Consider the following 16,647-nt stretch of genomic DNA (forward strand, 5'->3'; position numbering starts at 1 on the left):
CTTAAGGTGTTATACAAGTTAGGGGTTGAAAAAAGGGAAATTAGATTGAAGTTATCCAATTTTAATAGTGCTTGCACACGGTGCAAGTGGCAGCGTGACACCACACTCCAGTTCGTACTAGCCTTTATTGTCAAGGCGGTAAGAGTGCGCGTTCAGATATTTTGAGCACCTCCGCCGCTCCAATATCTGATGACGACTGTGCTATTACGTTTGTGTAACACAACGCTCTAGAGTCCACTTTTTTGAGCTAAGCACTAGCTTTACTCAAACTTTACGCGAAGCGAAGCGATGCGGCGCGGGGTGAATCAATCCTTTGATACCTATAGAAGTGTCCTACGTGGGCGATCTCGTTGCGAACGCGAACGCCTTGGGCCCGCCGCGCCGCGCCGCGTCTCATTCGCGAGTTGTTCGCTTACGTAAGAGTCCGGTAAGACGCAGCGTTAGAATTAAAAAGTGTTTTAAGAGAGATAAATAAAACAAAATTTATGAATACACAATTATATATTTATTAATAAATTAACCAATCTAATTATAGGTCATGTAGCGCGGGGTTGCAGAGAACTTCGCGTAGCTCTTGATGACCTTGTTGACGGCCTCTAGGAAGTCTTTCTCGGTGGCGACCTTGCGGCGCGCGCGGATCGCGAACATGCCCGCCTCGGTGCACACCGACCTGGGAAACAGACCGTTTTCAGACACAACTCGATATTTTTGCACGATTTTTGGACATACGCTAGCGCCTTTTTTTTATTGAAAGAAAACTGAGAAAAGTTAATGGCCTAAAGACCTGTCGTACAACGCGTAGATAAAGCATGTGTCGTGTTTGATGGGATGCAATTTAAAAAATCTGCTTACCTTAGGGTGATATTCCACCTCTCCAATTTCTTTGTCCAATGTACATTGCGTCTTTCTCTCATTTAGCAAAATGTGAGACGCAAATACACATTGGACCAAGATATTGGACAGATGGAATACCATCCTTACCTACTCGTATGTAAATTCCTTTTGCTGCTTGCTGCCTTAAATTCGTCTGAGTTGAGATGATTCTAGTCATACCTATTTAGTTAAGAACTCACCTGATTTCAGCGCCACTCGAGTTAGGGCACAGCCTCGCCAACAGGTCAAATCGTACATTAAGAAAATGTCTCTTCTTCCAAATAAAACTAATGCCTAATTTATGGTTGTTGACTAAAACCGACCTCAGCGGCGGCAGGACGGTCGCATTGTTGTCCTGTTCTGTCACTATGCCAGTCACTTTCGCACTTTCCTACTTACATATTAGAACGTGACAGGCATGATGACAAGCGATAAAAATGGAACCATGCTGCGCCCGCAGTTTAGATTTTTACATTCTGGGAATTTGTTTTACCAATGTTACTAACTTTCAGGGACGGAAGTTTAAATTAAGACCTAAATGAGTGTTGCCTCAAATACTTTTATATTAACATACCTAATTTCAGCCCCAGTGGAGTTAGGGCACAGCCTGGCCAGCAGGTCGAACCGTATATCCCTCTCCACGCTCATGGAGCGCGCGTGGATCCGGAAGATGTGCGCGCGGCCCTCGAGGTCCGGCAGTCCGAACTCGACTTTGCGGTCGAGGCGGCCCGGACGCATGAGCGCCGGATCCAGCGTGTCCGGACGATTGGTCGCCATTAGGACCTGGGGAATTAAATTAAACAGGTCAATTTTGTAGGGTGAGCGTATAATGTGGCGACGACGAATATCCAGGGACCGGATTGGATAAAGTATTTGATAGAATTGTTTTACAAATCCTATCATTAACTTACCCGAACAAAGGGTAACCAAATCAAAACAGTCAAACCAGTTTATAACGACATTGAAGGGACCAATTGGATTTTGGTCGTTATTACTGATGTACCAACTATTGATTTGGCCGACTAGCCGACTAATCGGCGCTCGGATGGCCGATTAGTCGGCCGACTAGTCGGCTAGTCGGCCAGATCATTAGTTTCGATATTCGTCGTGATATACATTATATTATAGTACCTAAAGCTAAATAATAAATTAATATAAATAAATACATCTTAGGCTATATTTCATACGACAACCAGACAATCGTACATAAAAAAACGACCACCCGATCAATATTTTGATCAAAAGTTTTCGTAAACACCCTTAATAGGAATTTGGGTAAAATAGGTGAAAAGCTTGTGGTGAATACTTTGCCGTTTATTTCTTTTTATCTTGTTTTTCTGTCACTTATAAAGTGCCGACTAATCGACAATTTTTACCGACTAGTCGCCGACTACAAATGAGGCCGGATAGTCGGCTTTCCCGACTAGTCGGTACATCCCTAGTCGTTATGTAAACGGTAGAAGTCAAGGCCACTGTCTTGAAATTGCGCGAAAAAGAGGGGAAAAGCGTAACACCATTCAAAACATTAAAGATCTACCCTATTCATATTCGATCTGGTAAAGTTGTAACTACCTACTATACGTTATGAGTTATGAGTGTTTCCATATGGATAGGCTAACACAATGATAGAGGATTTACTGTCATTATACAAATGGAAAATTGTTCACTCGAAATTATACGTCAAAGTAGAAAAATGACAATATAAAATACATCGACTAGGAAAATTGTCCATTTTTTTTTTTATTATTATGCATGGGTTTACTCATGGCCACAGACTAGCCGAGGCGTAGACGTGGCCTACGATGGAGCGAGCTCGCCCAGAAGGTGCCTGTTCACTCTTGATTTGAAGGTTGCCGGGTTATAAGAGCACGGAAATATAGACGCCGGCAAGGAATTCCATTCCTTGGCAGTCCATCCAGCCATCCAGCATAATGTCGAAAAATAATTATGTCCAATAGTCAAAATGTCAAATATGATACAGGTCGAAAAATAAGTGTCCATTGTGTATACCAATTGAAAATTCGTACATTTACGATTATAGAGCTTTATAATGCCATAGTCAAGGAACTATAAAAAAGAAATGACTATTTTCAAAAAGAAAGTTTTATTTTAGTACAAAATATTAGTGTCATTTATGTCAAGACATTAATATGAGATAGGTAGGTACTGAATATATTTCATTTTGCTCATAATTTATAATGGCCAAAATTCCATTCTGGATTAATTAATTTACGACGATTACAAATTTGGTTAAAAATGTTTTTTAGCACAATTACATTTTGACAAGATTCAAATTGGACACAATTACTTTTGATCCGACTTCAGAATGGTCATTTCAAGTGGACGATTTTCCATTTGTACCTAATGACAGTAAATCTGATAGAGTAATCATTTAATGAATCATAATAGTAATATGGCATGCATTATTCTCGCGAGCCTGCTTATAGCGACGTCGCATAATACATAATATATAAAATACAAAAATGCATAAAGTATGTGACGGCATTTTTTATACGTGACTATTATGCAGTGACATAGCGATAATATTTATTATCTTTTGCAAAACTAGCACAGAAGTGCCTTAGGAGTCAAGCCATCATGTCGCTGACTAAAATTATTGTTGTAATAGTCGTTCTTAGCGCGTGTAAGTGTTAAATGAAAGGAGTAAGGGCTTGTGCACAAATCACGTGAGGTCCGATGGGGGGAGGGGGGTCACGAAAAAATCACGATAGGTCACGTTGGGGGAGGGTGGGTATAAAGGAAACCTCACGTGTATTTTTCTACAGTGAACGAAACTAAGAAAAAAAACCTACCACATAAGTAGATACCTTTTCTCGGTTTCTTTAAACATAGATCTTCACTCTGCACTTCAAAATAGCGAGTCTATTTAACGAAAATATAAAAATAAACACGATTTTTCTATATACAAGACTATTAATCTTAAAATTAGGTCGATGAAAAAATTAAAAAAAAAATACACGTGAGGTTGTGTGGGGGGGAGGGGGGTAGCCAAAAATCTCACCAAATATCACCAAGGGGGAGGGGGGTCAAAAAGTAGCCGAAAACAACTCGCGTGATTTGTGCACAACCCCTAAGGATTAACTAGAATATTATGAGAAGGAGGTTATACTATGTATTACAAAGCTGTGATAAGTTGTTCGTAAGGGTGGTATTCAATCTGTCCAATATCTTGATCCAATGTCATTGCGTCTCTGTCGTCTCACTCCCTCATTAAGCAAAATGTGAGACAAAACACACATTGGACAGGTGGAATATCACCCTAAGTAGTGTTATTCAAAACGTCTACCAGTCAATTTTGTTCCTTACCATTTCTTATAATAAACTGACTTTGATGTCAGTAAACATAATATTTTCTGCAAATGTGCTTAGATCTTGCAACTACATTAAATGCCTTTTTCAGATTCAAACACCCTCAATTGTGCCGATATCGCGCCATCTAGCGGTGCCTTAAATTCGCCTACAGCTTTATCAACTCAACATGAGAAAGGCAAGGGACGCAGGAAGCGAAACGCGTTCAACCTGTACTATATGATTCGAGAGTGCACTAAATGTAGTGCGTGGGATTTGATGGGCTACGGAAACTACTGTGGATTGGGCGGAGCCGGTACACCGGTAGACGATATTGACAGGTGATTATCCCTCCCCCTTTTTTTCCTCGCGTTATCCCGGCATTTCGCCACAGCTCATGGGAGCCTAACCTCGCTCTTAAGCCTCGCCAGGCGTGGCTCACTCTGCGATTTCGTTGCGTCGCTACAAGTACATGCAGCCCATACCAATTTTGGTGTCTAGGCATAGTAGCTGCCGCGCACCGCTACGGAACGGACGTCTGGCTCGCGCTTGCGCCACCTAGCGGTCATATCTGTCGTAATAGACGCCTCTATGGCCTCGCAAGTGCTGCCTCGGCCGTGGCACGTCTAGACTGGCCGTTTTATGCTCGCTCTGCATGGACCCGGCTAATCATGGCCTTCTTTTCTTCGACAGATGCTGTCAACAGCACGACCACTGCTACGGCGATGTTATAAAGCGCCACGACTGTTGGCGCGTCAATATCTACATAATGCCTTACGATTGGAAAGTCTACGGCGGGTCGCCCTACTGCGGCGATGAGACCAATCGGTGCAGGAGGGAGATATGCCAATGCGATAAGGAAATGACAGAGTGTTTGAATAGGATTGGGTGCCCCTAATGTGACTCCAGATGGTTTAAAAAAAAAACAATATATTTTGGAATAAAAACTCATTCGCACAACTCACACGGATCGTGTATAGAAATTTAAGTTGGCAATACCGTATTATATTTAGAAATATTGTCGCCTATACCATTGGGGAGACACTCCTCATTTCGGGCATTCTCGGCTCCGTTCGGCTCAGCATTGCTCCGAGCAATTGTTAGGGTTGACACAACTTGACGTCCCTTTGCGTGCAAGACCATCACTTGACATTTTGACAACCCTAAATAGCCGAAAGGGATAGAGCCATTAGAAAGAGACAGCATGATTCGTCCCTGAATCGCTGTCAAACTTAGTAGTAGGTACTATTATTTATTCTGTGCCTATCCTACTTTTACTTGTATATGTGACTTCGTTCATTTACCATTCGTTTCATTCACCATTCTCTTTCCAAAACCTGAATAATTTTTGTTTATTTATATTCACCTTGATGTTGCCTCGAGGGTCGAACCCGTCCAGCTGATTGATAAGCTCCAACATGGTTCTTTGCACTTCGTTATCGCCGCCGGCGCCATCGTCAAATCTACAACCAAAAATTTTTCAAGTATTTCCTTAATACCATAGGAAAAGGAATAATACCCTATACATATGTATGTATATACATACATCACTGGCTCAGTGACCCAAAGAGGATCTCGGCCTCTGACACAAGACCTGTCCGCCCTCGGAATACCCTATATAATACCTTTTTTTATTTAGCATTAGAAAAAAGGTAAACAATCTTGATATGCATTTTAATTTAAAAACACGTTTTAAAAATAATTCACGGCAAATATGTAACAATTATGAATAAGTAATCATAAGTAATCATAAGTTACTGATTTTAAAAAGCGTTTGTCAATTGACTTGTCAAGATCGCTTACCTTCTTTCTAATGCTAAAAAAAACGAACTATAGCGGCTCAACATAAAATTGGAATCAATGGTTTTAGAAAATTATTTCATTTTAAAATCCAACTAAATAAAACAAAAGCGACTTTGTTCCATTTAATAATGATTCAAATTTCACTGGCGGTTACTCGTACAGTCAGCAGCAGAAGTTGCTAAACGGGTGAGGTGTTCAAAATTACCTTGACACGCTCTTATTCTCTTAATAACAAAGTCGCTTCAAGATCATTTTGAACACCTGGCCCGCTTAGCAACTTCTGCTACTGACTGTACTAGCATTAGGACCCTGGGATGCTAGAGCCTAGATCTAAAGACACGTACTGTAAAACATTGTAGCCACAGCCTTGACAGCTGAAATAGATAGCATTGTGCGTGTACGCACATTATGCGGTATCTAGGTTGTTAAGTGCTATCTTTTGTTACAACAAAACGTTCGCCATAAACTATAACTATCAAACTTGAGGCTAAGGTCGTTATGGGGAAGACCGTCTATAAGGGAAAAACGTCTACAAGCTCTTTCAGGAGCATTCCACGAAATCGTCTACCGTTGTCCCATACAAACGCGAAGTTTCTGAAGATTTAAAGGTATAAGAGTTTCCTTTTCTATGACAAATGGTCAAAAATATGCACAGAAAAATAATCGCCTGCTTTAAATGCCGAGAAAAAAGTCGCAACACTGGAAATAAAATGCGTTTGTACGGGACAGCCCGTGGAATGCTCCTTTATCGCTTTTAACTCTTGCGTTTGAACACATACTACACTTACCTTACAGAAGTTCGATAGAGCCATAGTTAACACTAGTTACTCTATACAGCAGTTTTCTTAGCCTTAGACATCTAGCGTCATGTAGCGGAATATATCAGTACTGCTAGTCGACAATAGATGTCGCGGCGAACAAAAACTCTAATGCTCAAAAATATTCAGCTAAACTCCAACTCTTGTTTCTAATATTATGTAGTTGTAAATTGTTTTAGCAGTACATTTTTCGTCAGTAGCGACACTTGTGCCACCTGGTGTCAAGTAGCGGTACTGGTAGTTCCACTACTTGACGTTAGATGTCGCCTACGAAATAACGCGCGTTTTGGTAAGAAAACTGATGTATGGGGTTACCACTCTTTCTTTACTTATATTACTCTAAATACAGGATGTCCCAGAAATCGACGTCAAGCCGTAAACGGATGATAGACCAAGTCATAACAGTTATCATAAAAATACAAAAAAAAATCCAACTCATGTTTTTTAAAAATTATGGTCACTATAAAAATTCACTAAAAAATCCACACCCTGTAATGGTTCTTTAACTCTTGCTACTACAAATTCCATAATTTATGCAATTTTTTTTATTATTGTGTAATCTTGAATAATTACAGGGTGTGGATTTTTTAGTAAATTTTTAAAGTGACCATAATTTTTAAAGAACATCAGTTGGATTTTTTTTTTTTTGTATTTTTATGATAACTGTTATGACTTGGTCTATCGTCCGTTTACGGCTTGACGTCGAATTCTGGGACACCCTGTATGATAGAGCAGAAGAAGTGAAGCTCTTCCTTTCTGACTGTGTCTGAGCGACGACGTATAAAAGTAACAGTGGACTGACGCCTTTGATGTTTGTGTAAATAGAACCCACACAAGAACACAGTAGGCTTGTCAGACTTTACACAACTGCCCAATAACACTTGGCTTACTAAGACACGCTAGTCCTGTAAGTAGTACCGAGCTACTAACAATGGTGATGTATGCAACTCGGGTGCGCAGTATGTGTGCAGTATGTGCTAGTGGCGCTCTCTATACAGTTTTGATAATATCATCATCATCATATCAGCCAGACGTCCACTGCTGGACGTAGGCCTCCCCCAAAGAGCGCCACAATGACCGGTCTTGCGCCACCCGCATCCAGCGGACTCCCGCGACCTTTACCAGGTCGTCAATCCACCTTGTCGGGGGTCCAAGTAATATTCCCTATTTAAGAAATATTTCACAAGCGAATGTCTACTAAAGGATCTCACCTAGCACCTCCAATGGCGTCGATTTCGTCGAAGAATATAAGACAGGCCTTCTTGCTGCGCGCCATTTCAAACAGCTCGCGCACCATACGCGCGCCCTCGCCCACGTATTTCTGGACGAGCTCCGAACCTGAAAAGTAGACTCTATGTTAAATGTAATACGGTTTATGTTAGACTGATGCACGGTTTACTTTATCCGAAAGACAGCAATGTAGAAATAGAAATAATTTATTTGCAGAAAAAGGGTACAATAATTTATCGTGTAATACCTATCCTCGTGCCGCCCACCATACAAAATTATAGCCAAGGAAGTTTGAATCTTGTTGTATTTTCAATTGGGTTCAATTTGATTTGTTCGAAAATTTTACGAGACAAATGAAATGCTACCTACTTAGTTTTTAATTAAGGTTGACATTCCATCGAAACTGAGTGTACATCCTAATGTACATTGGGCGGCACGAGGCTATAAAAAAAGGGTTTTTAATTTACAATTGCCCTAATACGAGTTGCAAAATTGCATGGATTCCAAAGGAATTCATTCATAAAGTGGCCATGCACTTTTGGCACTCGCTGTACACTATGCGCGAAACTGAATAATAGATTGTATTTTTTAACTAACAAGGTTTAAATTAGATTGGCCAGAGATTTCCCTGTTCGAATGAACTTGTGAAGTGAAAAATAAAGACAAAATTTGTATAGCAGTGTGTAGTTTTATCGCAAAACTAGATACGATAAAAATGTTCATTGCTAAGTTCACTGTTGGGGAAGTGTATCAGAATACTAACAAAGCTTGTGAATAGCATTCTTTCTTTATTCCCCAAACAAACCCAAACTAAATGCTCATGGCTGGCAAGAGCGTGCGACTTTCAATACGGAGGTCGCAGGTTCAAACCCCGGCTCGTACCAATGAGTTTTTCAGAACTTATGTCGAAATATCATTTTCACCTCAGCAGCTCGAACAAGAGTACTTTGCTTCTTAAAAACAGTGAGCAAAATGCGATTTTGCTAACTGAGTCATTTTGTCTCACTCAGTGAGCAAAATCGCATTTTGCTCACTTAGTGAGACAGTATGAGTGAGCAAAATCGCATTTTGCTCACTGAGTGAGGCAAAATGTCATTCAAGTGACTTTTATAGTCAAATGTCATTTCAACATGCGGGGTCTAATACAAGTTCGATATACTTGGGTTCTATTATCTATTTTCTCACTGCTTAGGGTGAAACATTTTGTGTACTACACGAGATCAAAGTTATTTACATCTCGTGCGCTTTTGAATCCCTTACTACGCTCAAGATTCTAAATTAGATTCACTCGCTACGCTCGTAAATCTATTATAGAATCTTTCGCTTGCACGGGACTCAAAATAAGCACTCGAAGAAATATCAAACTTTGATCTCTTGTTGTACAAATAACTATTGATATTTACTAGTTGCTTTCCGGTGAAGGAAAACATCGTAAGTAAACCGGACTAATCCCAGTAAGGCTTAGTTTCCCCTCTGGGATGGTCAGATGGCAATCGCTTTCGTAAAAACTAGTGCCTACGTCAATTCTTGGGATTAGTTGTGAAGCTGACCCCAGGCTCCCATGAGCCGTGGCAAAATGCCGGGATAACGCGAGAGAAGGAATAAGTCGAGCCTGATATAATTCTTCTTCTTCTTCTCAGCATATTTGCGTCCACTGCTGAACATATGCCTCTTTAATGGATTTCCATGTTGTTCTGTATGCGGCGGTTCTATGCCAGATCGGCCCTGCCGTCTTTCTAATGTCGTCCGACTAGGGTTGCAAATAGAAAAAAACCAAATGTTTTTTTTTCAAATTTATGAAAAAAAACATGAAAAAAACCCTGGTACCATGGTTTTTTTTCTAAATTAGGTTTTTTTTTTCAGATGATCAAAAATATGCTCAATAGTAACAACGTACATTTTAATTCCATAACGTTCAGTATACAAACAATTTTTGGGGAATCCCTGAATTCCCCGATGCGGCGACGAGAGGTTGCCAACAGTAAATTGCGATAACTACCACTACAGATTTCATTTATGTTGTTATTAATCAAAGTTGTTTAATTAAATTAGTTTAATGGTTAACATAAAGTCTAAAACAAGTAAAACAACCGTATAAAAGTATTAACCGCCTTGCAAATTGTGAGTTTTCATACTTTTGAAAAAAAAACGTATCCAGAAAAAAAACGGTTTTTTTTCACGGTTTTTTTTCATGTTTTTTTCAAGTCACAGAAAAAAACCGTTTTTTTACAACCCTACGTCCGACCATCTGGCTCGTGGTTTTCCGTCCCTCCGGCTTCCCAGTGTGTCCCAAAAAAGCAAGCGTCGGTGCGGTTAGCGACAGCGCGAGCACACAGTGTCTTGCCAGTGCCAGGAGGGCCGAATAGCAGCACTCCTTTGGCGGTTCAATTCCGAGCTTCACGAATATTTCGGACCACTGGTTCCTTTAGTGAAGACTATTCCAGTAGTGGATATGTTAGGGCTATAATTACTTACCAATAACTCTGATGAAGCAAGCGTCGGTGCGGTTAGCGACAGCGCGAGCGCACAGTGTCTTGCCAGTGCCGGGAGGGCCGAATAGCAGCACTCCTTTTGGCGGTTTAATTCCGAGCTTCGCGAATATTTCGGACCACTGGTTCCTTTAGTGAAGCCTATTCCAATAGTGGATATGTTAGGGCTATAATTACTTACCAATAACTCTGATGAAGCAAGCGTCGGTGCGGTTAGCGACAGCGCGAGCACACAGTGTCTTGCCGGTGCCGGGAGGGCCGAATAGCAGCACTCCTTTGGCGGTTCAATACGGAGCTTCACGAATTTTTCGGACCACTGGTTCCTTTAGTGAAGACTATTCCAGTAGTGGATCTGTTAGGGCTATAATTACTTACCAATAACTCTGATGAAGCAAGCGTCGGTGCGGTTAGCGACAGCGCGGGCGCACAGTGTCTTGCCAGTGCCGGGAGGGCCGAATAGCAGCACTCCTTTTGGCGGTTCAATACCCAGCTTCACGAATTTCTCGGGCTGTAACACAAAATTAGATATTCTTCATAAGTATTAAGTTATTTCTGATTTTTTTTTTCATCAGTGTAGAGGTACTTTTATCTGAATGACCTTCTGTGTCTTCTGTGTTCCATGTACATTTCTATTGTGAAACGAGGTCCGAAAGCTGAGTTTACGATACCTCTGGTTTTAAAGGCATTAATAATCGATGGAAACCGCTTAAGGGGCCCACTGATTAACAGCCCGCCTGACGGTACCGACCTGTCAGTTAGAACAAAATTTTGACAGTTCCAAACAACTGACAGGCCGATACCATCCAGCGGACTGTTAATCAGTGGGCCCCTTTACCATCGGGCGACCTGAATACTTTCAAATTGGATAAAAAAAAACTTACATGCAATAGTGGGGTCTCGACGACCTCCCTAAGCTTCTCAATCTGCTCCTTGCACCCACCGACATCGCTGTAAGTCACATCCGGCTTCTCTTCCACCTGCATCATGGTGACCGTCGGGTCGATCTTCGGAGGCAGTGGGATGTGGATCTGGTACTTGTTACGGTCGACCCTGATGAGGAAAGTACCGTATTTAGAATATTACAGGTAAGAGGCACAAGGCACAATACTGATATTCGCGATTAAAATTCAATATACAGGGTGGAAAGATAAGTCTGGCCCTGGAGGGAAACTACCTTAAATCCTTAAGCTGGCTCATTTTACTTAAAGGAGACATTCCTTTATTTTTAAAAAGAAACAAAACTGCATTCAATGTATTTTTCTTTTTTTCTTCAATTTGGCTTGTCTAAAAAAATCTTGAGTGCTAAATATTAGATTTTATGGATATTTTGTATGACAGATGAGTGTAAGACCTAATGTTTCTTGGAGAAATGTTATCATTAACTTTAATTGTATCGACTAGTAGAATAAAATTGCGAAATTTATTTTTTGGAATTTTTAGTCGGTTCGAGTCCCGGGCGAGGCAAGCGAGTTTTAGAAAATCTTGTAATACAGTTTTGTTTCTTTTTAAAAATAAAGGAATGTCTCCTTTAAGTAAAACGAGCCAGCTTAAGGATTTAAGGTAGTTTCCCTCCAGGGCCCGACTTATCTTTCCACACTGTATAATTAGTCCTAGCTTCTGTCCCATTTAGTCTGCATTCAACTTGGAGGATATAACCAACGGAGACGCCATGTCTAAAATTTTCGGTACAAAATAGTCTGCCGTTTTTTGCGGGGGAGGGGCACATCAAATGTATAGGTACGTCATGTCAGATAAACGTCAGTCCATACATATGGTTGACATGAGGTTGACCATTGGCCGCCTATTTTCGACAGAGGGGAACGCCTGTTAATGGCGGCTCCATTGTTAATTACTCGGAGGCATTCAATTCAGACTCTGATACCTTTTAGGCTTTTAAGCCCACACTGGAATACACACTGCGTGTAATTCAACGCGTGGTTTAGGTTTTAGGTAACGCATAACGCATGCATATGGCGTGTATCGATACAAACGCGTGCTGAGGCCACGATTAAAAACATAGTGTGCCCTTTGCATTTGCATAGGCCCTTTGTTGGTACTCCCCTACTAACTTTATCTTCAGGTCAGGCTCCAATTCATTGAAATGAGGGACGATTCTCAGTATAACAAACTTTTTTTTTGCATTCTTGAGGAAACCGATCCAATCTTTCATATTCATAATATTATTCACTTACTATTAGTATTATGTAGTTATAGTTATGTAATAATATTTAGGTATTAAATCAGAATCACATTACTAGTATGACTTATTAGGGCAAGATACAATATTTTTTGTTGTTCAAGGTAATAACTCAAAACAGTATATCTCAACCAGTCAAGCTGTTTTCAATGAACATTTAATGTTGGAGAGTTGTATCAGAAACTTGCTAAGCTGTATAACAATTCTCTTTCTTTGCTCTCCTAATTACAGTATACCAGGGGTTCCCAAACTGGCCAATACACTCTGCACTCTCACTCTCACTCACTCACTCACTCACTCTCTTCACTCACTCTCACTCTGGCACTCTGGGGCGCCGTAGACAGTAGAGAGGGGCGCCGTGAGGCAATCCTCCTTACCATGTTACCTATTTCTAATAGCCTAGCTAGGATAATCTAATAGCCTATTTCTAATAGCCTAGAAATGACGACTATGACGGGCAAAGTTGAGGGCCAGAGGACTTGCGGCAGACCACCCGCTAGATGGAGCGCACAAGTCACTACACCGCTGCATCTACATCTGCAGGATGCCGTACATATGGCGGGTGACAGAAGCCTATGGAAGGGACTGGTCAGCAACATTAGGACACGATGTCACGATCCTCAGCATTGAGGGAACGACTGATGATGATGAGCTAGGATAGGGCGCCACAGATTAAAACTTGCAAGTGCACCATGGACTGAAAAAGATTGGGAACTCCTGCATAATATAACAATAGTAAGCTCAAAGACAAACTAACACAATTAGATAAACTATGTTTAGTTATGAGCTTTAGTAAATTTTAACGTCAACTGATATGTATTTCTGTAGAGATGGGTAACAGTAACATTTTTGTCATTAAATATGTATGAGTAATAAAAATTATTTGTTTAAATTTGAACTTTAATAGCTGTCAATAGAGTTTAATAACATATTTGGCATATATGGCTTCGTATGAGGTAAAGGATTAATTTAATGACAAAAAATATAATTCTAACAACTCAACAAAGTATGGTATATGAAAGGCTAAGATAAAGTATCTCTAGAATCATAAGCACCGGCTTAGATTCCATTCAAATTAATCAAAATATACCTGAATAGACTTTTTTAAGAAAGGAATACATATTATAGAAAATAATAAACATAGCTAAGACTTATAATCTTACTAACAGTGTCACAGAGCCATGCATGTTGCTCAATGCACTACTCTTACTGACTTTGCCGTTTTTATGTCTATTTCACTCAAATAAAACTTACCCGACCCTCATGCCTTCTTCAATATCTGTGGGAGCGACTGAGTCTGCGAGGTCCACCACAAACTTGGCAAACTGCTTCACATTAATTATGTATTTGGGGTCATTTGAGTCTGCATTGATGATCTTTGTGCATCTTGCCACCTTTAAAAAGTAGTGATAGATTAATTAATTTTTAAGAAGTGATTTTTAACTCTAGTCTGAAGTAACTACCAAATCAAAAATGTTTGGTAAAATATTCTCCACTCAACTACAAAAAAACCGGCCAAGTGCGAGTCGGACTCGCGTTCCAAGGGTTCCGTACATTACTAAATTTTTAACAATATATTTTTTATATATATGTGAAACGCGAGTGAATTGCCTTTAAAAAACCCGTAGGGGTAGGATCAAAAGGCTCTTTCATTTGACAAGTAACATGATATAGTTTCAAAAACTTTATTTTTTGATTTTCACATTTACCCCCCAAAAGTGCCCCCCATGTTTAAAATTCATTTGTTTACGTTACATGTCCGTTTTAGGGTTACAAACTTACATATGTGTACCAAACTTCAACTTAATTGGTCCAGTAGTTTCGGAGAAAATAGGCTGTGACAGACAGACGGACAGACAGACAGACAGACAGACGCACGAGTGATCCTATAAGGGTTCAGTTTTTTTCCTTTTGAGGTACGGAACCCTAAAAACGGATTAATAAAGACTCAAGATTTCCAATAGCGACGAAAAATTCAAGTGCACTCACTTGCACTAAACTGTTGTCGTCTAAACAGTTTGCTCAAGATTTCTTTACAAAAAGTAGAAATATCTAAGTAAGTTCCTAATAGTTTTTGGTAATTGGTTAAAGATTAAATAATGTGCTATAACAATGTGTCTCTGACTACCTCGACTTTGTTGCATTGTAAACAATGTTTACACAGGAAGCAACAAAAGTGAGAAAGTGCATCCATAAACATTAATTTCCTATGAAAACATGGGATTTAAAATGGTTCTTTCACACTTAGTCACTGCAATGTTGGTGCACAGTTAGCTTAAAGAGACTAATAACTAACCTGCAAAGGCTGTTCATTCTGTAAAGTCTGTTTATCGGCTGCAAGATCCCATAATGCCGGAGGAGCCAGCCCTGTGTCTGATTCCTTAATACCCGTGAGTTCATTAACCCTCTTCATCACGGTCTGAATGCCTTCCTCCACCTCTTTGATGATCTTTGTGTATTGCCCTTGCCCCTAAAAATAAGATGATTGAAAAACGCCAGTCACTATGGATATATTAAGGTTATAATATTTGTTGTTGAATAAAACTTACATAGGACTTTAGAAGAGCTATGTCACCTTCGTCCAGCGCTGAAAAATTAAAACATGGTATTCATATTCTTATTAATAATACAATTTTTTGATGACATACAAATTTAGATTTTTTTGTTACTTACATTTAATTTCCTTCTCTGGTTCTTCCTTATCATCCTTGACTTTCCTCATATCATCTCCTAAATGATCCGGCATTTTTAAGGTTTATTATAATTAACTAATAACAAAATCTAATTCAGTTTATTCTAAAATCCACAAATCTCACAAAGCGAAGTAGGTGACTTCGGAAAATGTCAAATTTTGTTGAGAAAGCGTTTACGTACTTCTTTACACGCAATTTTCTAACTGATTGAATATAATTACTTGCTGGTTTCAAACAAATCCGGAGCAAATCTGAAGTCTGGTTATAGAGAAATATTTGATATAAAATATATTTATATTTTAAATAAATCAATCACAATAATTGAGCAATCAATATAGTTTAATGTTTAAAATGCAATAAAAAAAATGCGTGCCTTGGAACGAATAATGATGATGACAAGTCGAAAATTCGGTAACGTTCATAATTTACGCATAGGTTAATTCATGCTATAAATAATTAAAAACTCGATTCTCAGGAAAAATACATGAATAACGTAAAGAATTTTGATGTGTATTAATCAAATTTTTACTCCATTTGATTTACTTTTCTTTTATTTTAGGTTAAATAAATAAAATTAAATCAAGATATTGAACGCATTGTCAACCAATGACTTGCGCCCTGCGCCACCGCGCGGCTGCTATCAGTACTAAAATTTTGTATTCGTAGTGCTGAATGGAGAACCACATTTTTTCGCGTTTTTCATGAATATAATCTTTTGAAATCTCAAATATAATCTTTTAGGTAAGTCAGAAAAAACGTCTTGTACCTTGTGTAGTCGCTATGACGTCGTTTAAGCGCTTAATTATAGATTCAGCAAACTCTAGTTCCCATTATGACCCAGAAACTAATGTCAAAGCCCGGTTTCACACGGCATTTTCATTGCATTACGCGCAGTTTTCTTCTTAGTTAATGTCTATAATTGCCTAAACGGCGTTGTATCTTTGAAATCGGCTGAACGCGCGCTTCCTGTAAATAAATACAAAAGGTGTGTTCTCGTTTGGGAGTTGAAAATCGGCCGGTGTGGTGTGGATTAGGACTGCTGTCGTTGTTGTAAAAATGCTTGGTATTATCTCCATGTTATCTGTGTTGTTATCATTCCATCACGATCATCTCTTTTCGTGTAAAAAATGTCATGACAAATGTGCAGTGTATTACTTGGATATGTTTTGTATACTCAGGAAGGTAATTAACAGTTCTTTGTTTTAGCTAATTGGACCGAATATCTAATTGGCGCG

At 39.5% G+C, this 16,647-nt stretch overlaps 2 protein-coding genes across 2 annotated transcripts; one reads left to right on the forward strand and one right to left on the reverse strand.

The window, feature by feature from the left end:
• Positions 1–482: 482 nt before the first annotated feature.
• On the reverse strand, positions 483–15,581 carry LOC134672998 (26S proteasome regulatory subunit 7). Its single transcript, XM_063530957.1, has 10 exons — positions 15,393–15,581; positions 15,269–15,306; positions 15,016–15,189; positions 13,974–14,113; positions 11,404–11,572; positions 10,898–11,030; positions 8,015–8,141; positions 5,549–5,645; positions 1,448–1,656; positions 483–670 (listed from the first exon to the last, which is right to left on the reverse strand). The coding sequence occupies exons 1-10, from the start codon at positions 15,463–15,465 to the stop codon at positions 526–528; spliced, it is 1,305 nt and encodes a 434-aa protein (XP_063387027.1). The 5' UTR covers positions 15,466–15,581; the 3' UTR covers positions 483–525.
• LOC134672684 (basic phospholipase A2 taipoxin alpha chain-like) lies at positions 2,879–5,412 on the forward strand. Its single transcript, XM_063530636.1, has 3 exons — positions 2,879–3,517; positions 4,295–4,523; positions 4,876–5,412. Exons 1-3 carry the CDS (start codon positions 3,472–3,474, stop codon positions 5,078–5,080), a joined length of 480 nt encoding a protein of 159 aa, XP_063386706.1. The 5' UTR covers positions 2,879–3,471; the 3' UTR covers positions 5,081–5,412.
• Positions 15,582–16,647: the final 1,066 nt, after the last annotated feature.

Source organism: Cydia fagiglandana, chromosome 17 (assembly GCF_963556715.1).
Source record: "Cydia fagiglandana chromosome 17, ilCydFagi1.1, whole genome shotgun sequence".
In the NCBI taxonomy this organism is placed as follows: domain Eukaryota; kingdom Metazoa; phylum Arthropoda; class Insecta; order Lepidoptera; family Tortricidae; genus Cydia; species Cydia fagiglandana.